This window comes from Embiotoca jacksoni, unplaced genomic scaffold (genome assembly GCF_022577435.1).
Source record: "Embiotoca jacksoni isolate LCO1_2020_lvr unplaced genomic scaffold, fEmbJac1.0.p SCAF_7, whole genome shotgun sequence".
Classification (NCBI taxonomy): domain Eukaryota; kingdom Metazoa; phylum Chordata; class Actinopteri; family Embiotocidae; genus Embiotoca; species Embiotoca jacksoni.
The window spans coordinates 17883025-17905515 of NW_027185425.1; the positions used below are offsets into that span (position 1 = coordinate 17883025).

The following is a 22491-nucleotide window of genomic DNA, read 5'->3' on the forward strand; positions in this document are numbered from 1 at the left end:
ATAAGCAACGACAAACGCACATATGTTCACAGAGACTGCTGCTCAGGTGGACGTTTAAAGTGATCATTAGACGGGACACGTCACCTGGAAGACCATCGCATTTACTGAAGCTCCGAAGGAAAGACAAAGACACAGTAGATTTCTGCGGTTGCTGGGGATGAACTCTGATAGCTGTTTTCCAAATCAATAAAATATACTCAGGGTTTTTCACTGGTGTAGTCCTGGTGGTTAGTTTTTCATGTCATTTTGAATTGTTACCTTCAAGCTTGAAGACTTTTCTGTTCTTTTCTGCTTCATTGAACCAGGTTTGAGGATCTTGATTAATATCTTGCACTGCAACCTATTTCTGTATTTTATATTTTACACTGCAAATGTCATCCTTTTATTTTATAAATGCATCATGCTATTTTAGCTTGTTTTTGTTTCTTTGAACGTTTTAATCGCTGTTTTAAATGTTTTCATGCCATGTTTCTTTTGCTTGATGTTTTGATGCCTTTAATATTTTTATGCAACTCACTTTGAATTGCCTTAAACTTGAAAATGACAACTACCCATTTGTCTGACCAACCATTTCACATCGAATCATTTGAAGCGCCGAAGTAAACAAAGCTCGAACACACATTTCATCGGTTCTTTTCTCAAAACATATTTTTCTCTTTCTGTTATTTGAGATGTTACCACTTTGATCAAGGCCATTTTTCGATACCTGCCTGTTGAATTTATTTACTTGAAGAAAACACATTTGTTACGTTAAAAATGTAATTGTTGTTTCCAATGTTGATTTTAAGATGCAGTGTCTGCCATAAAAATCACCAAACATTGGAAAAACAAAGCTTATAGTGAAGCTGTCGTGGCTGAAAAATGCTCCGTGCTATAATGGCGGTGAAACCCTGATAGATTCATTACGATCTGCACTTAGACGTTGACACAAAGTCAACAACACAGCTGTGAATGCAGAAACTGTTGGATAAGGTCCCTTCATTCATCTGAATAATCTTCATGTTAAAGTAAGAACGGACTGTATTCACGCTGTGTTCTATCATCTTTGGATGTGGCGACCTGTAGCCGATGTTTGGTGCTCTGTTCATGCAGATAAAGTCGGTGATGCAGTCGGATGAAATGTACCGACTGATAGAGCAGAAATATTTCCACTGTGTTCTTTCGACTTCCGCAGCTGCAGCACAAACTGTGTTCCCACACGCCTCCAGAAGCAGATTCAACAGGGGATCTGAGAGGATTCAAGGAGCCGATCCGGAGCTGCTCTCAGATTCAATAAAATGCAATCCCTACTTATATAGGTTTGACAGTGAGGGTTGGTCGAAGTCGAGTCCAGTTTGCTGGACTGAAAGCAGCAACGATGACCAGGATCGTGAAGTGAGACGTTACTGGTGAAATACAGAAGATAAAGGAAGAAAGTAAATGTGTTTGAAAAAAATATCCATTAATGGGGCTTCTTCTGGCTGCATCGTATCAGAAGGTTTATTGTCTTTAATGCAACTAAAAAAAAAAATCTGAAGCTCCATGTGCAGCATTCAGGCTCCATCTCTTTACCATCCTGTAAATATATGACAACTGACAGCTCTGATTCCTCAGCCTGGATAGGCTGAAACACTGTCCACACACACACACACACACACACACACACACACACACACACACACACACACACACACACACACACACACACACACTCCTTCCTACTCCCACTCTGCAGTCATTGATTTTTCCCAGCTCGATACTGCACAGCACCAGCCTGTTCTGCTGACTGCACAAGCCGGACAGCGAGAGGAGAGGAAGAGGGGGTGGAGGGGGAGGGGGTGGAGGAGGAGGGGGGGGGGGGGCGGAGGGGCTCTGGCAGTTGGTGATACTGATGCTGCTGAGGCTCTCAGCTATTCAACTCGCTCATCATCAGAAGGCAAAAGATGAGGAGGACGAGGAGTTGAGGGGCGTCTGCGTGGCTAAGTTGGAGGAGTAGACTGTGTGTGTGTGTGTGTGTGTGTGTGTGTGTGTGTGTGTGTGTGTGTGTGTGTGTGTGTGTCGTTGGGGGAAGGTCAAGCAGTATTATGTATGGCAAATATAACAGCTGATGACAGGAGAATATACAGTGGACACAGTATTTTGCGCTGCATGCGGTGGAAGAGGAGGATCGAGCTGAGCAGAGAAGCAGTGGAGCTGCAGCTCTTTCTCTCCATGGCAGCCATTTTGTGCTTTTTCCCAGCACTGGCTGCCTAACATGGAACTTCAGAGTGAGCTCAACACTGCACAACACTCCTCCCAGCATCCGAGAGGCCAAAAAAAAGACGCATTTATATGATGAAAATTCACGTTAAAAATCACTAAAACCTTTCAGTTGGATGCAGTTGTTGTTCGTGAAGGTTTAAAAAATATTTCTCTCTGCCGTTCCCACAGTTCCCATCTTCTCTCCAGCTCCTCTGACTGAGCCGGTTCTCTGAGTCATCTGCTCTGCTCTCCGCCGTCCTAATGTATTCCATTTGCAGATTACTTCACTGAATCAATCAAGCCCGACCAGAGCCATTAGTCTGCCAAGCCAGCCCTTTTTTTTTTTTTTTTTTTTTGTAGGTTATGAGAAGCAGAAAAAGTGGGAGCCAAGCGGCCCTGAGATAATGAAACATATCTGGAATGTGTGATCCTGGCTGGTAGTGTAACTCGATCTGGTGGTGGTGAGGAAGAGGAGGAGGGGCAGAGTTCATCCCTCAGTCACACACTTTCCCTGACCGACTCTGTCATTCTCCAACAACGTCAGGGTTTTAAACCCAGAGCCTTGGCTGACAGGCTTCCTTCAACAACACAACATACAGCTGGGGTAAAAACAACAACAACAACAACAAAAACTCCAGAGAATACACATGCTCGCACATCCTCTGTGGCAAAGTGAAGAGAGAGCGAGGAGGAGGAGGAGGGGAAGAGGGAAAGGAAAGAAAAAAAAAAAAAAAAACCTGGCTGCATCTCAAGGGCTGCCATGGTTACTGTGATCCACGTGGTTGACACATTAGAGCCGACACAGTCCCTCCCCCCTGTTGCTGCCGCTCCTCTTGTCTGTCTCTCCCCCTGCCTCCCTCTCCCAGCGTGCCTGCCAGGGTCACGGTGCAGTCAGCTACTACAAAAGAAGAAGCCCGTCATTGTTACAGGAAACGCAGACGCACCAAAGCCGTGTTCCTCCTCCACCTCCTCCTCCTCCTCCACCACCGCTTTAATTACACACTCAGCCTCTGGGCCTTTTTTCACTGAGCCGGCCTGAGAGACACAAACGCAGAGTGGACAAACACCAGAAAACCTTGAACTTTTTTTCCCCTGCTGCTGCCGAGTCCCTGATGTTTATGTTCCCGTGTTGACGACCTCGTCGTGGACAACAATCATTCAGCCGCTACACATTCGCCTCTCTTTCAGCACCAAGTGGGCTTTTGATATCCGAAAGGGGTCATGGGAAAAAAAAAGAAAAGAAAAAGTCCTCTCTTCCCTCTTAAGCTGAAGGCCAAGTGAAATTTTCTCTGCACAGTGTTTTCTCCTTGATGTGCTGACTGGACGTACCGGAGCCCAGAAGCACATTATCGGAGCGCTTCCATCCCTCACTCACTAACGACACAAATAAAAATCAAGCTGTCTGCTCCATGAAACCACCTGTAGTGAGTCCATGTTGCATCACCGTGAGCCGCCAGCAGGAAGTACCCAGGTTGCCCCAGACGCCTCGGCCGCACCCCTGCGGCTCCCACCTGCGTCCAGGTGCCGGGCCGAGCCGAGCCGAGCCGCGACGGGGCTTCTGGGAAGTCCAGCAGCGGCTGGAGGAGAGGCTGCTGCAGCCCCTGCTCCGAGTTTGCAGGGCTGAGCTCAACCATAAGGGGGCACTCCCATCCCACTATGAGGGAAGAACTGGAGAAAGGAGGAGAAGCGAGGCAGGCCCCTGCCTCAAACAGCAGCAGCAGCCATTACAGGGCTTCACACACAGAGCAGGCTGAGGAGAAACTCAGCGAGAGCACCCTGTAGGTGAGCCTCCCTGCCTCCCCACCTCCCCCTGCTCCCGTGATAACACGGACAAGTCCCGGAGCAGAGGGCTCAAAAAAACTAGTCGGTGTTTGAAACTGATGCGTCGCACTTGTGTCATTTCATTTCACCAAACAACAAACGTGGACGCTGACGACACGATGCCCGAGGCCGGGGGAGCTTCCTGCCGGGGACAGATAGCTCGCCCGGAGGATCAGCGCCACAGACACAATGTCTACTACCTCCACAGACGAGCTCCCAGCTCCCCGAGAGATCACCATTACGCTGCTACTTTATCAGCAGCAGCCACGTGGGAGGGATAATAACACGGAGGGGAAAAAGTGGAAGATGAAAGGGGGGTGAACAGGCAACAAATTCAACAACAAAAAGTCTGCTGAGGCAAGTTGGTTTGACTGATCGGCGGCGCTGCCTCTACGTTCACAAAAAATACAAATCAAATCAAGGCCAACTATGAATCTTAATCAATAAGTAGGGAGGTCTTTTTTAAACGCTCCACATTTGCCTAATTGAGCTTCTCCGTAGGGGGGAAAACACAAAAGGAGGTGCGCGCACAAACACTGCAGCAGCCTGTGGTGGAGCTACCACAGAGTCGAGATGGAGGGAGGTGGTGGTGAAGAGGAGGGAGACAGGAGGGGAGGGTGGAGGGATGGGGGGGAGGGGGGCGGGCTGATTGCTGTGAATAATGGGGAGATGGTGTGTGCGTGGGGGGCCTTTTGTAGAAATCACAATAGTAGTAGGGAGTCCCAGGGCAGCGCACAGATGCCCAAGTGAGGCAGGCAGCTGCCCGGCCCGAGGTGAAGGGGTGCTGGGATACGGAGGGCCGGGCTGGAGGGGTGGAGGTGGTGGTGGTGGTGGGGGGGCTCTAGACCCCTACAGCCAGTCTGCCTGCTTTTCCAGACCAGCAACGCCCCTCCCCTCCTACTGTCACACACACAGAGAGCGTCTAGAGGGCGCTCACCGTCAGTGGATTTAACTGAGGAGGGGAGACCAAAATAATATAAAATAGAGCCTATTTTTAATAGTGAGAGTTGATCTGAGGCTGGTTTCATCCGTCCACGCTCAGCAGCTCCTGTTGGGCGAGAAGCAGGAGGAAGCAGAAGAGGACAGACAGTGCTGCAGTCAGCCACAGTCTTTGTGCTGCAAAACTAGCTCAGCCCAGCAGAAATGGAGGCAGAGAGGGGAGGGGCATGAGAGAGAGTGTGTGTGTGTGTGTGTGTGCGTGCGTGTGTGTGTGTGTGTGTGTGTGTGTGTGTGCGCGCCAGCTCACAAGAGCAGCAAAAAGAAAAAAAGAAAAAAGAAACAGGACTCGTGCTTTTTTTTTTTTTTTTGCAGCCTGAGAAACAATCCGGTGAAGCAAACGCAAAACAACACACTTTGTCAGCAGATTGAATTTTCTCAAGTACATTAATTAAAAATCATATAGAGGGGAGAAAGAGGGTGAGACAAGCGAGAGGGAGAGAAACAGACGAGCTGGGAGGGAGAGGAGGAGGAGGGAGAGGAGGAGGAGGAGGGTGAGAGCAGGAGTGAGCAGGCGCCCTGGAATCTGAATACGACGTGTCCACACAGGAAGCAAAGGGCCCCAGAATAGCAACAGGAAACCGGCCCCGGACTCTGAATGCCGTCAAGCGACAGAAGCCTTCGCAAAACAAGGCTGCGCTGCGCGGCGTTATGAAAGCTGATTTACCGAAGAGAGGAGGGAGAAGGAGGGGGGGAGGGAAAGAGAAAACGAGAATTTAGACAGAAAGAGGAACGAGAGGAGAAATATATATAAATATATATAAATATATATTTAAAAAAAAACATAAAAAGACAGAGAGAAATGCAGAAAAAAAAGAAAAAAAAAAAACACCCTAAAAACCCAGAGTGTAATATTGAAAAAGGCACAGAGGGGGTTGGGCTGGGTAGGAGAGGGGAAAAAAAAAAAAAAAAAGTGGGCCGGCCTTGTCAGGCTGATTGCTCCAGAGCTATGTCGCAAAAACAAGCTTAGCTGCCGCAGGAGAGCAGAGCTGGGCTGGGCTGAGCAGGGAACGGGGATTGCAGGAGGAGGGGGGAGGGAGGGAGGAAGGGGGAGGGGGGGAGTCAGAGTTGATCAGCAGGACTGGAAGATCCCTCGGTTCCAGATCAGGAGGCTTGGCACATAACATTAAAGGTCATTAAGGAGGGGAGGGGGGGAGGGGGTGTTGGTGGGAGGTGGGTGGTCCCTGAGCGCTTCGTGGAGAGGTGGTGAGGTGGTGGTGGTGGTGATGGAGGGATCGGTTTGGAAAAGGAGGGAAAACTGGGACCTGGAGGTGAAGCTTTTCAAAATAAAACACCAAAAGTCAACCGGTAAGAGAAGCAAAGATGTTCATGATTAAAAAAAAAAAATACGTCAAGGCCTCTAATCCAAATTAGACTTGTGCCAATTATACTGCACATCCCTAACAAAAGCAAAGTGGGCAACACAAGGCCCGCAGACACTCCCTTCAAAATAAAAGCCCCTCCAGATCAAGCCTCTTATTTGGGAGGGGTGAGAGGAACCCGAGGAAGAAGGAGCATGGAGCACAAGAGAAACAAACCAGCACGAGTGTGACCAACATGTGACCCTCCTCTTGAGTCTGGAGCACATTCAGACACATCCGAAAAGAGGAGCACCACAAGCAGTGGGCGGTCCTGAGTGGGATTAAGCCCCGCACTGGAGAAAGGGTGTACAAAAGACCTGGGAGAGGACAAGGGGGAGATTAAATTAAAAAAAAAAAAAAAAAAAGGAAAGTTGGGAGGGAGCCACAGAGGTTGACGGTGGTCTGGGAGTTATTTCCCTTTCTGAGGGTTGACAAGGAGAGGAAGTGTCACATCCAGGGAGAACCTGATGCTGACAGCAGAGAGGCAGGCCGGCTTTACTTCTGTCGGGGGGGGCCTCGATGACGGAGGTTTGCTTCTGCTCCTGAAGGGCCACCATGTCCACTGGACGTGGTGTATCTACATGTGAACACAACGGTGACCCCCACAGGGATATTTCTTTAAAACAGGACTGAGACGGCAGCCCTGAAAACTTCATCAGCGCCGAATGTCAACAGATAGTTGGGTCTTTAAAGGGTTACTGCAGCGGTGACCATTTACAAAAAGTGGATGCAGCTTCGGGGGCTGAAAAATGAGGCCGAAGCAGAAGTGGCTTAAGCTGCAATACCACCGAGGGCCACTCGAGGTTTGGCTCCAAAAAAGCCTCCGGCTCCGTAGACTTGCATTCAACGTCTATCATGAAATACAAAGTCAATAAAATGTCTGAGTTATTTCACTGTTTTTAGCTAAAGTTGCTCCTTCTTATTAGTTTCCTGGAGGTCCATCTGAAAATTATAACGTCATTAATTTAAATATAAGCCTCAAAATTATTATTTTTGGGGGGGTGAGCGTGTCTGTTTGATTGACAGGCCTGTGGTGCAGTCAGGTTACGGCTATCGATGGGCGGGACGTTGCGTCGACAGGTTTCCGATCAGATTGACTTCTGGCTCCAAACCGCTCCCAACTAGCAAGATGGCGCCGGCCAAAATCCAAACTTCATAACGGCCGTTCACAAACCAACTGGTGACGTCACGGTTGGTTGCTGCTTGAGTGTGACACTGTGACATCATCAGGGTGAATTTTTCAAACTTTAAAAAGCTCCCTCCAGAGCCACACAAGACTTTGAACAATACCGACTTCAGCATGCTCCTCAGGAAGAGTAAAATCCTTCACCTGTTAAATTGGTGGCGTGGCCCTTTAATCAGCAACTACGCTTGTTTATTACAGACTCAATAATTACAGAAGTCAATAATGTGACGCATTCCACAGAGGAAAGCACAAAACAGTCCTTTCTTTGTGTCCCTGCTCGGAGCGCTTCAATCACTTCCTGTCCTTGAAGTGATATCAGTGTTATTGGGTCACAGGAATATTCATCCTGTTGGATTCACTGGAAAGTTGCTTCAGATTAGCTTCAACCTGCGAGGAGACTCCTGCGAACACAACGGCTGCTGCTCCGACCCACAGCGCGGTAAAAAGCTCCACAGTTAAACTGCATGTGTGTCCCGGAGCCACGGCGAAAACAAACCAGGAGCCGGTCCGACCGGCTCGGCTGGTTCCACTTTCACTGCCTGGGTTTTTTTTTGTTTTTTTTTTCTCCTCCCACCCTCCTCCACCTCTTATCCCTGATCTGGAGCCGACTGTTGCTTCCAGCCGGCGCTGAGCCTCCTCTACACCTTTATTCCCACCCCAGCAGCGGGCGGCCTAACAGACGCGGGGGCTTTTAAGCACCTGGCTCAAACAGACCCATCTGTGCTCGGGATGAGGTGATGTCTGGCGCAAACGCTACTAAAGTAGCTACATGGCGTCGACTCCTCCGCCGCTGTCGTAGCGGGACTCCAACGGGATCCGACGCAGATTAAAGGAAACACGTCTACGCTAAATCACTGCAGAAATCCTCCTAAATAAACATAGGTTTTCCCTTCAAGTTCAAATGCAACTCACATCCTGTCAGGTGTGTTTTAATTTGGAAGACATCTTCTCTTTACTTAACAGGATACGAGTTTATACTATCAGATGAGACAAGCCAACACAAGTAGAGATGCACAAATACAAACGAGCACAAATAACTTTTTCTGAATCATTTTCAGGAATAACTGCATCTAATGTGTTTATTAGTCCATCAATGCATAGAAAATAGAAAATAAATAGTATGATAGCTAATAGGCTAGAAAATAAGGCTATTAGTGGGCTGGTGACACAAAAAAACCATAATCAGGGCTGTGCATTACTAAATATTTGTAAGTGATTACAACACCAACATACTTTTTATACCCAACTTTGAATAATTTAACTTTTATTTCTATTTAATTTAACTCTTCCTGTTGAAATGAAATGGTCAAATTTGTTGTACTTATATCAAAACCTGTCTGATGAGAAGCAATGACAAACGTTACAATCAACACCGACAACACGAGACGAGTGTGTGACGCGTAAATGAAGACGCAAACAACCCTTCAGTTTGTAAACTTTGGAGTCTATTTGGGGCAAGACGTCTTCATGATGTCTGTGAAGCTTCGCTTCATTACGACGGACCACGTCCTGTTGGAAAAGAAGGACCTTCTGAACTGGAAGAGGAGGAAGGAATGACGACCACCACAGGCGGCTACTTAAGGTCACACAATTGTCCTCCCCTGTATTGTGACATCAAAGAAAAGGGGGTTGGGACATCCAGACAAACAGGGCGGAGCCTACAGTTGACGAAGCTACAGTGGGCGGGGAAACCGACAAGCTGAATCAACTACTTTAGAAAATGTTTCCTTCCTGTATTCACCGCAGCCTGTTTGAAAGCTTAATTTAAGATTGTTTAATTTTTGTCGACTGGGTTTCTGATACGAGTTTGATGTTTTAATTAGAAGCTGCGCTGCAGACGGAAGACTGAATCTGAGGACGATGATTTTCATATTACAAGTCGGAGGCAGGAGTTTGCTGCTGGAGTACTTTAACGCAGCCAGACCGTTTTTGAAATTGAGGTACGAAGTATTTAATACTCATTTCTGATCTTTGACAGTCGTTAGTTTGTGGTACCATCTGAAATATGTCCATAGCTTTACTCTATATTATACATACATGAACAGATATTAAGAGAACAGTGTCAGACTTCATTAACTTTTGCATTTAACTTTCTTAGTCATGAATCCTGTGCAAAAAAAAAAAAAAGCTCAAAGCTTTCCCTGTATTTCCCCCAGCAGATCTTCCAGGTGCTCATGTCCCCACAACACCCAGCTCAACTCATCTGCGTGGACTCCAGCTGTCAGCGTTACCCTGTTAGATAGCGAGCTGTAATCTGTACACGGTGTCAGGTGCTCGCCGCGGGGATGGAGAGACGTCTACCTCCGCCAGAGGAACGGCTCTCGCAGCCAATCACGCAGCACCGACAGGGAATCCCTGAGAAGTTCGAGGTGGTGGTGGTGGTGGTGGTGGGAGGGTGGGGGGGGGGGGGGGGTGAATAAATATATAAATAAAAATAGCCCTGGCCTGGCCTGGCCTGCTCGGCCAATGGCTGAGCCCACGGAGAGATGTATAAATAAATAAGAGAAATAAATAAAAGAGGAGGGAAACACATCCTGAGGGCATCCCCTACTGGCGTAGACAGCGCTGCCTCTCATCCCTCCCTCCCCTTTCTCAGCATCTCCCACTCCAACCAATCACTCACACTATTTGAAGTTATTTGCTTGCACTCCCTCAATCCCACACCCCACCCCCCTCACCCCTCCTCTTCCTCCTCCTCCTCCTCCTCCCCTCGCCGCCGACTCGGCTCTCTCACTTTCATTCTCCCTCATTAATGATCTCATCTCTCACTCTCCTTCCCTGAGGCCCAGAATGAGGTTAGCTCCGCAGTCTGACCTATAAACACTGCCATGGAAACTGCAACGTGTTACAGCGAGACACCTCTTAAACAGGGAGGATGGGGTGGAGGGGGGGGGGGGATCTCTCACCTTTATCTTAGCCAGAGGGCTATCAGAAGCCAGATTTACTTCACTTTCAACAATCCATTTTCCTGGCAGAAATATATATTTATATTCCCACTCTCAGAATTTCTTTTCCCTCTAACAAGTCAGTAGAAACCGGCGCCGCTTGAACGCGCCGTTACTCACTCGTGGCATCGGCTTGTTGTTCTCTGGATGTTGAAGTCAGAAGCAGCAGCGAAGGTGAAGCAGCAGATTTTGAATTCTTACCTCAAGTTAAGAGATTTTAAAGATCTATTCACCCCCGAATTCGGTCGCATTTGTCATTAATATCCAGATATTTGATCAAAACATTCCTACATGCCAAAAAAAAAGGTTCAAGATGTGTCTGAATTTTTCCCAGACTTCATTATCTCCCAGCTTACATCAGTAATTTAGCAGTCATGTAAACACAGGGCAGTAAACAAAGCGAAGCATCTTCGAGTGTCTGTAGTCTCAAGTACTGAATATTGAACCTATTCTAGTGATTCCTGCACATGGCTCTGAAAAGTATAACATCTCCATCATATTGCACAGCGGCCTCCAAAAGTCCATATTTACTCCACATCTCGACATGTCTTCCTCAGCCCGACTGCACAGCTCAGAAAACTGTGTACGACTGCTTACAGCTGCAGGCTGGACTCCTCCTGCGCTGCACAGCAAAGCCAGGTGCCGTCAACTGTTTTAAGAAATGATCTGGACTTCATTATGGGCTTTAAAGAGAGAATTCCTGGCACTAAATGTGTATTTATTAGTTTACAATAGAACTCGACTGATCTATTAGCCGACCGATTTTTTTTTCAGCCAATATTGGCCTATCACAGATATATCGCTACAAGCGTATATGGTGCCCGATATGTATCTTTATAGAACATAAAGCATAAAACTATGCTTGAGGTAAATTAGAAATTGTTCTATTTTTCTTTTTTTTCCTTTTTATTATATTGTAATCTTTAAATTTCACATCTTGAGGGATCATATTTATAATATAGCACCTAATATTGGTATCGGCCCCAAAAATCTAGTATCAGTCGAGCTCTAGTCTGAATACAACACAAATTTATACCAAAAACAAAAGCTTAATTCAAGCTGGGTGCAGATGTACCACACGGGCTAAAGCAGCAGAGCTGCATGTCATTTCCTGTCTATCTGACGAAGGCAAAGTGGCCGAAAATAATGAGTTAGTGTGTTAAAGTTAATCAGTGGTTGATCAGAAAGGACAGAGAGGGCAGCTGTAAGGACACTTGTAGGAAGGTGATTTTCTGGATCAGTTTTATCACATCCTGCTGGTCAAAATTTGGCAAATATACTGAGTGTGTCTTCAAATATTCTGAGTCTGGGTTTACGATTACAAGTAGTTCAGAAATGTTGGCTTTAAATGCTGCTTCAGTGGGTTTTTTTTTTGCAGTGTCTGAGGGAAATAAAACATAATTAATAAGTCAAACTATGGAGGTGGTTTGCGGAGGTCTGAGGATGAACCTTTGCTACAACAGTCCCGGGTCAGATGATAAGTAAAGGGGCGGAGGGCTCACCGGCAGACTGGATGGCCGCCCCTGCATGCTGTCTTCCTGACCGCTCTTGTTGGGCTGGTTCGAAGGAGGAGCGCTGGACTGGGAGCTGAAGGAGTCCTGGGATAGTTCCTGATTGGATAACACAAAAATCTCAGAGTCAAGCGTCTTATCACTGCTTGTTTGATCTTTGCAATGAACAGCAATACAACCAGCGGCACACTGATAGAAACAACAGATCTCCACTGAGTTGGATAAATGGAGTGCGAGTGGAATATTTACTGTACAGTGCGTTCGTACCAATTTTTTTGTTTCGTTTTTTTCAACCAACAACCGAAAGCAGCAACTCTTGGGTCCCGTGTAATGAAGGAGCAGTTGTGCTGTGACTTCTAAATCCTGTTGTTCTTACTATCCATTTAACAGACAGGAGCCTGTTTAATTAACTAAGTAATTAAACTTTGATTAAGCAACGAGGCGGCGCTGCATGTCTTACGTCAAAGGTTTTTTTCTGAACCGCCTCCGGCTGCTTCACCGTTAAAGCCTTACAGAGAACTCAGCTCATTATGGGATGTCTTATAATATGGATAATGTTCAACGATTGGAAGCCAAAGTCAAAAATGAGCAACAACTATCAAACAAAAAAGGGACACGTGGACTTCATTACAGCCTGATGAAGTTCAGTTAAGTCAGTGACGCCCATCACATCACATTAGGGCTAACCGATGACAGCAGACTGTGTGCAGGTATTACCTGTGGAGGAGGCGGGAACCTCTGATATGGTGACACTTGTTGTTGTTGTTGTTGTTGTTGCTGCTGTTGCTGCTGTGGTTGTTGCTGCTGCTGCTGTTGCAGTGGGGGTGTCTGGGAGTAAGGTGATGGTTGACCCTGCTGGCCGTGACCTGGAGGCTGCTGGGCTTGAGGAGACGGTCCTCCTGGTTGTTGCTGTTGCTGTTGTTGTTGTGGGGGCCCTTGTTGTTGTTGTTGTTGCTGCTGCTGCTGTTGTTGCTGCTGCTGTTGTTGTTGTTGTTGTTGTTGTTGTTGCTGCTGCTGCTGCTGCTGCTGCTGCTGCTGCGGGGTTTGCTGCTGTGGTGGCTGCCCTGGTCCAGCAGGCTGTGGGTACCCGGACTGGCCCTGGGGGCCCTGGGGACCCTGGGGGCCCTGCTGACTTTGAGGACCAGTACCTTGCTGCTGCTGCTGCGGCTGCTGCGGCTGCTGTTGAGGCTGCTGCTGCTGCTGGGGAGGGACGTAGGGTGGCTGTCCTGGCTGAGACTGTGGGGTCTGGCTGTAGGGCGGCTGACCTTGAGGAGGGCCGTGGGGACCCTGTGATTGTTGATAAGGGGGCCCTGGTTGTCCGTGTTGGCCAGGGGACTGCGAGGGGTGGCCCTGCTGGGGGAAGGGAGGTCCGGAGGTGCCCTGGGGCTGGCCAGCGTACGGAGGCTGCTGCTGGCCGGGGTGAGGAGCCGGGCCATGCTGACCGTAGTAGCCCTGGCTTTGCTGGCCGTAGCCTCCTGGGCCCTGCTGTCCATAGGTGGACATCTAGACATGGAGACAAGAAGATCAGTCAGAACCAACACTAGTTTAGCATTAGGTGATTCAACCTGCTGCCGGAGCGCACCAGAGCAACGCTTCACCACTTATTTCTCCAAGTGAGGAAATACAGTTAGAATTTTTTTTGATGCAGTTGAAATTCATGAACATATTTGACCTGTTTGAAGATCCTAAAAGTGTGTCATTCAAGAGGGCCAATAAAAACAATTGGAACAGTCAAATTTCTCATAATTTCGTTTAAGATTACCGATTCACTCGTTGCCTTGTTATGATACACTATCAACTGCATTACTTCCTGGATTTTTTCAAACTAAAAGTCCTTTAGTGTTTTATAAGACGGAAATTTAAAAAGGCTTTTATTGAGAAACATTTGCAGGAACGTGTTGTGACTGAAGTTGGACAATCGCATTTTAGATGAAAAATAATAGCAACCTCCGTTGCTTCAAATAGCATCAAATCACTGCGCAGCAGGACGTGACAGGAGCGACTTTGGATATTTCTCTCAGTTCAATAGAAGTCACGCTGTATTTCCTGCGGTGTGTAACGTCTTAATAAAGCCCGGACTATTGTACCTCCATCTGAAACTCGTTGGTAGCTGTCGTTCACCTGCTTACTGTTTACACTGTGTTTTAAACCCGGCGGTTGTCTGCTCCTGTGTGTCACCACAGTTGCTGTTGTAACGGGGGAGAGAACCCAGGTAGAGGTAGCAGCTGACAAAGCCCCTAAAACAGAGTTATAGGAACTTAAAAGGTTCCACGTTCTCCCGATGCGGAGACACACAGCGGTTCTTGGAGATGTGAAATAGTTCCTGCGGTCCAAAAACACCTAAAGTCTCATGTTAAAACCGGGAGTGTGAGGAGATTCAGCAAAGCACAGTTGAAACGTGTGAACTTCAGGTTTTACTATCCTGAGCTCGGTACTTGAATGCAGCATGTGTTCTTACAGGATCTTTTTCTAAAGCTGCCAAAATATGTAAAAAAAATAACCCCAATATTCAAAGTCAGCTCTTTGATTTTTTTTCTTTCACTATTCATTCTCAGCGGAGTAATCAGAGCATCATCTCATCTTCCTCGCAGATTAAAGAGGAAGAGACAACTGTTCTCTCCCTCCGTCTGAAGGGTGTGTTCCTCACTACAAACCCATCAGTCAGAGCACATGAGAAAACTCACCGAGTGCTGGAATTCAGACGCACATCGCTTTAAATTACCACCATGGAAATACAGAAAGAACAAATTTAGTTTTGACTTCATCTCCTTGAACTTCAGTATGAGCCTTTTCATATTCTGCCCGATGCTGCACGCAGAATGCCTTTTAATACGCTGTTTTCATTTCATTAGCCTCAAGGAGCGTGGAAGGAGAAAGCGCTGACCTTGTGAGGAAACACTGTAATGTATAAAAAAAAAAGAGGAGAAGAAAAAAAAAAAAAGCCATGTGTTTTTTGTTTGGGAGGGTCCTCAGCTACTCAAGAACTCAAAAGAAAAAATAGAAGATGGTAAAGAATTGGCGCGCATTTAAAACAACATCGAGTGGCTGTATTGTATCTGTCTGACAAAGGCAGGGAAGCCGTTTTCTTCTCTGCAGGGCACTTATCGAGTCCACGGTCAGACACCAGGCAGGCCAGTATGAGATAATCACACCACACAATGGGCACTAGACCACAGGCAGCGGACGTGGAAGAAAAGGCTTCACTCTACGGGATTCCCTGCATGCATTGCTCTGTGAAGACGGACTGCCTGGCAGACGAGAGTTCAAGAAGGGGCTTATTCTTCACTAAGAGGAAGTAGCTGCAGCAAACTGGATGTTTGCTGTTTTCAATCGGACGACACTGTCAGGCGGTGCTGCCCACTGTGTCCACCGACACAGCTGGATTTTCTTCTTTCTTTTTTTTTTTTTTGCCATCCTTTTGCTTTTAAACATGAAAATAAAGAGGAGAGTGAAAAATGGATGGACTGCTCTCTTTGGTTCTGTCACTGTAGGAGCTGGTTTATTCGGTGTCTTTAAGGCTTCAGGTTTAAAAAAAAAAGATGCTGGATTTGAGTTTGGTTGGGCTCTGTTTACTCTGATTCTCATCTATGATCCAGTGAATTATCCCGTTTTCAAAACAGAACTGTTGCTGCTGGACTTTAATGAACAGTGTGTCGTCCCCTCTTCTCTCTCATCTTACAGCTTTGGAGACATTCAAGGAATAGCGCCACATTTTGGAATACATTTCAGTGTTTTCCCAAAGTTTGGGGAAGACTTAGGTAAATATGTTTAATGGGAGTTTTGCAGTCCAATCCCAATCAAAAATATGCACGTTAACATCATTTTTGTCCATGATTTTTACCATATGTGTGTCAAATTATCCAAAAATGTTTATAAAGCTAAAGCAGATAATAAACAATCTACACCCAGAAAGGCAAAACTTGCTACTGAAGTCCACTGGAACAGCTACAATCATCCCATCTGAGAAAAGTCATTAAGTTGATCTGTTGTTCTCCACAATTATTGGGTTTAGATGGTGCTCAACACGGCTTGGCTGCTGCACTCAAGTTTTATAGTAGTCGTCAAAATCCTAGTTTTATTTATCAATGCTGCATTGATGTCTAATATATAAAATAATACAGGAAACAGTGGGTGTGTCTGAAGGTAAGAAAACTCACCTCCCAGCATCAGCGACGTCTTTTATTAGAGCGTGATTAATACGGGATTTTAGAAGCTGATGTCAAAATAAGTAAAAAACATTCTGATATTGAAAAATAGGCCGATATTCTTCATACAATTTGCTTGCAATGATCGCTGAAATGAGGCTATGAAACACTTTTGATACTTGTGACAACAATATGTAAAGAGGCAGATATTTCATAGTTTATTGTCCCCACTGACATCAGTGCACTGAAACTGAACTTCACTCTAAATCTAATCATTATAAATATCTTTAGACGTCTCAGTAATAGCAGTGGCATGGTTTGGTTCTGCTGATCCAAATCCCTGTCCATCGCTTTCTCACCTCAGCCAGCGACACCACAGTGTGGTTTGGCAGTTCTTCTGGGTGGAGATTGATCCCATCAATATCGGATAATCTCCCCAAGATGTTACAGGTGTCAAAAGTGAGCAGGACAAATCCCCTCCTCTGTTTGGAACCGGCCGTCCTCCCATCGCAAACATAAGTTTCCTATCCGAGTTCACATCCTCTCGACACCAGTGTCTTATTATTTGGTGATTTCAACACGCATGTTGATGATTGGTCAGAAATTATTGTTTAACAGGATTCAACCATTTTACCATAAAGTCTCAGGTCCCCAACAAATCTGTCTTCACATGCTGCACTCTGAACTTAATAGCCTTAACTTTCTTCGCAAAATGTTTTGTTTCTATGCTACAGATCATATTTCCATATTATTTACACAATAAGTGTTTGGAGATTGGGAAAACAATTAAGTGTACAAGAACCTCTGATCTCAGCTACATGTTGAATAACCTGCTGATGTTACTCCCAGTCATCCAGGAGAAAAAAAAATCTTTGAACATGTTACCACAACAAATCTCTTATAATCATATATTTGGCCGTTTGAAGCGTAACAATAACTTCATTGTGCAAGGTTGCAATAAAAACAGAAGTGACAGTTATCTGTAAATAATTACTGACCTGCTGTCCATACTGCATGCCGCCCATGGCGCCAGGTGTTCGGGTCTGCATCCCCATAGGATACCTCTGAGGGCCCGGAGGTCCGTAGCCCTGCCCTGCGTAAGAGCCCGCCTGCTGGGGTCCAGGCCCGGCGGGAGGCCCTTGCTGCTGCTGCTGCTGCTGGGAGTAGGGAATGGGTCCTCCATATGGCTGGCCACGCATCTTCCCTACCTGGTCCATCGGGCTTGGAGGCTGGAGGACACAAAGAGAACATGTAATGTGAACCAGTGGCTGGCTGCATGGACAATTATAGCATCAAAACTGCATGAAAAAGGTTTAACTGTGGAGATAATTGTCTGTTATCCACTCCTGGTAGGGAGGTCCACAGTGCTCCTATTAGGACTCTGCAGTCATACAGCCTAACAAGCTCTATAATGATGCAACTGATGGGATATTGTTCAGAATCCGGTGATGTGACACGAAAAGAATGGGAAGTGCAGTCCAGGTCAAATTTAGCCGGAGTTATTTTGGTACCTTTTTTGCAACGTGGGTTCGGTGAACAGGAATTACTCAGAACACAAATGATGACTCCGCCTCTGCAATGTATCGCGCAAGCATCATCTTATAAACCAGTCACAGTATAATCAAGCAAATACAGAACAAAAAGCAAGAAGGGGGAGGAGGAAACAAAAACAAAAAAAAAAGCAGTAGTGGATTTACTTTCCTACTAGAAAGGGAAAAAATTGGCCATGAATGAATGAATGAGCCCACTACATCCGCCAGGAGCGTTTCCCTGCCCAGGAGATCATTGTGCCAGTGGGTGGATACTGTTACGGCGCAGACGTCAGGGAGGGTTTCTACGAAAATAAGCTTTAAGGAAGTGGAAGTGTCTGCGGTAGCTGGAGCCGGGCCTACCCCTCAGCTGGAGCCATGTCAGGACGGAGGGTGGAGGTGGTGGTGGAGGGGGGGGGGCTGACCTTGGCCGGCTTGGACTCGGAGGGATCCACATGGCCCGAGCAGGGGATGTGTTACCGGGGCCAGACAGCCTTCTCTGGCTTCAGAGGCGCGGAGGGGAAGGTTCGTAATGAGGTAGCCTCGTCTGTCAACAGCTGGAGCCAAGGTCATAAAGTGTGATGCTGCATGTGTGTACATAAGAGTTGAGCTGCGAGGATTCCCCCCCCCCCCCTCCTCCCCCCTTCCCCCATCAGACACAACACTCCTCCGGTGCAAGAAGAAATAAATACGCTCAAAAATAGAACAGTTGTCATCAGCCGCAAACCTAAAAAGTACAAAAACAGACCCGGGCTGGGTGTGGAGGGGCTCGGCCGCCGCGGTCCCACGCCACCAACTCATCACACTGCTGGCACCCACGTGTTCCCAACAAACCCTCCACTGCACTGAGAGGACGAGCCACAATGGGAAGCTTTGAAGTTGCAACACCTCCTGGCCTGCTGACCTCGGGCAGCAGACACAAAGCTTTCATTGCTTCCCACGGTTATTAATCTGTGTGTGTTTCTTTTTCCTCCCCCCCGCCCAAAAAACGTCTTTTCCTTGGTTGAGGGAGACAACCACCGGGGCTATTTATAGCCAGCGAGACGAGAGAGGGCAGTCTGCCGAAAATGTAACAGGTCCCAGCTGCACTGCTGTTTGAACCCGGGCCAGGCCTTGCTCTTCCTGGGCTTTAATAAAGCAGCAGGGCTTTTGGCACTCTATGAATGACAGTGCTGCAGCGAGAGAGAGAGAGAGAGAGGTGGAGGGGGGCAGGGGTGGGGGGCGGATGGCTCAGCAGGACGCTAGTGTGTGTGTGAAAATATGTGTGTGTTGGTGTGTTGGGGAAGACTGGAGGTGGTGGGAGGTGGAGGTGGTGGGTGGATCAACAAGCTGTCAGTGCGGTCAACCAACATCATCCAAGATAACATATTCCACTCCAGATTTTCCCCGTAGCCTCCCCCAGGCCACACTCTCCTGAGCTCCTCCAGGTTCAGGAGAGTGTATGTGTGGGTTATGTTGTATGTGTGTGTGTGTGTGCAGGAAAAGGGAGGGGAGGGTTACTACGCTCCCTTGGGTCATTACCAACCGCACCACGGGGGGGAAGAGGTAACGGGCCCGGTAGGCACTCTCCTGTGACCTCTAATGCACTTTTAACCCCGAGGCTGGAAGGACACACACACACACACACACGCACACGCACACGCACCTGACATCACACCATGATAGCAGCCCAAACAACACGCCGCTCAGCTGAAACATGACCGAGGAGAAAAGTCGTGAAAGAGCAGACGCCACCTCGCTGGTGCGTTTCAATCCATTTCAGACAGCTGGATTTGTCCAATTATGGCAACAAGAAGGAAACGTCTCCACATTTTTACAAACAGAGCTGCAGCGGCTTCTTTCACTGGACAGAAATATGCTACAGCTCCTGCCTAATGAGCTGCTTAAGCAGTTAGACGGAGCCTCCCGTGTCATCCGTAAAGTGTGCCACCGAGGCCCGAATCACCCGCTGACGTCCTCCGGTCCGCATGAAAAATGGCTCGTATGCTAACAAACTACTAAAGCAGCCGCCGCTAAAGGTAAAATCTATTTCTCATTTAGACAAAATCTCCCAGCGATGACCAGGCCCATAAAACAATCAACCTTTCTTTCCTCCCCTCCTCACCACCAATTTCGGTCGATATCACGCCGGCAGTGAGAATATTTCAACACCGACTCGCGTAGCCACTTTCCAACACTGACAGGTGGACTCGGCAGAGAGAGAGTCAGAAACAATCGCTGCTTCCAGCTCCGTGAAGAATCACCGCAAAACAACCACTCATCTGCCTCTCGCGTCTCATTTAACAGATGAAGATCGTGGTGATCTGACCAGGTTGCAACGCCGAGCACCTCTCTGTGCACACACCTAATAAAAAAAACAGAAACGCACTTGAAATAAGGCCGGCGATTAGTTTTTGTTTGACTATTTACTCATTATTCTGATACCAACATTCACTGAATTTTTTTGGGCCATTTTGATGCTTAAACACTTAAATGAGTTGTAATAGTTCAGTGTTTCCAGGAGGAAACCCCAAAGAAATAAGTTGTTTTGAGTTCAACATTACAAAACTACTTTAAGATGATGTACAGACCCTAAAAGAATAAATCCAGGTAATGAAAACCAGGATGTTATTTTGAAACGACTTTGATAAACAGCTGCTTGTAAAACAGGCCTCGGTTCTATTTTCTCAAATGGGAGGATTTGCTGCTTTTCTAAGTTTTGTGTCCGATCGAATATGTTCAGGTTTTGGATGAAAACAGCGACTTAAAGACAACGAACAACACAAACAACTTATTTACTGCCCTATTTTACTAGTTTGGGTCTTTATTAATGGTTGTAATGGTAATGAGGTAATTTTATGTCATTTACAAAACCACCTGATCATCAGAATCAGTTTCTTTCATCTGTATAAAAACAGCTGGATGAAACAAACAGAAATGTCAGATTTACTTCACCGTTTCCACGTTGATTTCTTTCCTTTGAGGTTTGACTGGCGCTCTTTTAATGATGTCATCTTGTTGCGCCCTCTTCTTCTGCCGTGGTTTAAAGGCACACGAGTGGACAGTGGCCCAACATGTTTATCTGAAGCAGCTTAACTTTGAATATTCATCCAACATAAACATGGTGGATTTAGTTGCAAAGCCAAACACCACCGACAACAATGGCTCTTCTTCATGTGTGTGTGTGAGCCAATTAAACTGTGATTAGGTTTCTCCTATAATAGTGGAAACAATGAACAGAAAAAAATAAATAAATAAATAAATTGTTAAGTGGAATCATTTTTGAGAATTAAATGTAAACTTAAATTTCATGATCCTGACAGCCTTATTGGAAATAAAAAAAAAATTAAAAAAAGAGGGCCCCAATGATTGGCCAATCAAAAAAATGTGTTGATCAACATATAAATAATTGTCAACTATATTCACAAGTAAAAGCAGAAGCCACTTTTTAAGCCTAACAATGCTGCTTTCAACTGCTCAAGTATGAAGATTTACTCATTTTCTCTGTTTTTTAACAGTGAATTGAATATTTCTGTCTTTGACGGTTGATCGAACGAAACAAAACATCAGAAAACACCAGTTTGGGTATTTGTCACTATTTTCTGACATTTAATGAACAATTAATCAAGAAAAATGATCTGTAAATTTGTCGATACTGAAATTAGGTAATCATGAAGTGCAGCTTTACAGACATTGTAGTCAACAAAGTCGTTGGTCAGTATCGTCAATAAAGCGGATTTATCCTTTAAAGCACAATCATCTCCTGGAAACTCCATAAAATAACAAATAAATCCAGTCAGAAGTCAATAAAAAGCCAATATGAACACAGCACATGGGTGGGACTCCTCAGTAAAATCTAATATCTTTCATAACATGTCTGATGGCTTCATATAAGTGCAGGATGTTGGTTTTTTTTTGGATGATGTTAACGCCGGCTGGGCGATAGCTGCCGCTCGGCGCTTCATTGATCCGTTTACCAGTGTTTTTCTTTGCATTGCTGAAGTTGTTCACATCTGACACACCATTACGTCCTCCAGGATCCCACAGAGCTTCGGCTCGGCCCTTTTGTGAGCGTGTGCGTGCTTCAGCCACACCAAACAGCGCCGGCTGCATCTATATGGAGGTCAGGGACTTCTATACAAGGCTCTGTTCCTCTTCCTCTCCGTCGGAGCATTAGCAGCTCGGCTCTTTAGAAAAGGCAACACCGAGATTGGAGCACCGCAAGGAGTTAAGACCTTGAGCAGCTGAATATATTTTCCCAGGTTTTTAGCCTTTAATCATCGCCACAAAAACATTTATTAAAAGTAGTATTAAGTTAAATATTAGAGGCACAAGGCTGAGAAAAAAAATCCTTGGTTTAAAAGGAAGCCGTGTTTCAAGGTGAAAAAACATGTAAGTGAATGTTCAACACTAAGAATTAAGAGTCGCTGCATTTCTCACACGATCTTATAATATGTTATACAGTGCGAGAGAGGGATCTGCTTGTTATGTGTTACTGGAAGATGTGGGCGGTTGGAGGTAGAGAGATGGATGCAGTGGAAAGACGATAAGGCCCACAGTGGAAGTCGGACCGATGGCTCCCATCAAGGTCTCGCAAATACCTGCCACTTCCTGCTACTTAGCAAACATTTTCTTATAGCGTGCAATATAAACTAGAAGTCTGATTTTAATGAATCATTTTGAGGGAAGTGTAGCCTGTTTGATAAATAAACTATTTAGCCTGTTTTTATGATGCAGCTAACCATTGTTTTCATGATCAATTCATCCGTTCCCGTTTCTTGACTAATGAATTCATTGT

General features: G+C 46.2%; 1 protein-coding gene across 3 annotated transcripts in view; it reads right to left on the reverse strand.

Moving 5' to 3' along the window:
• arid1ab (AT-rich interactive domain 1Ab) overlaps window positions 1-22491 on the reverse strand; it is a 57955-nt gene that overhangs the window by 17262 nt on the left and 18202 nt on the right. For all 3 annotated transcript variants that reach the window (XM_069176943.1, XM_069176942.1, XM_069176945.1), the window contains exons 2-4: window positions 17184-17414; window positions 12758-13543; window positions 12032-12139 (exon numbers count right to left, since the gene is read on the reverse strand). In XM_069176943.1, coding sequence (XP_069033044.1) covers window positions 12032-12139; window positions 12758-13543; window positions 17184-17414 — 1125 coding nt within the window. The remainder of the gene's footprint in view (window positions 1-12031; window positions 12140-12757; window positions 13544-17183; window positions 17415-22491) is intronic.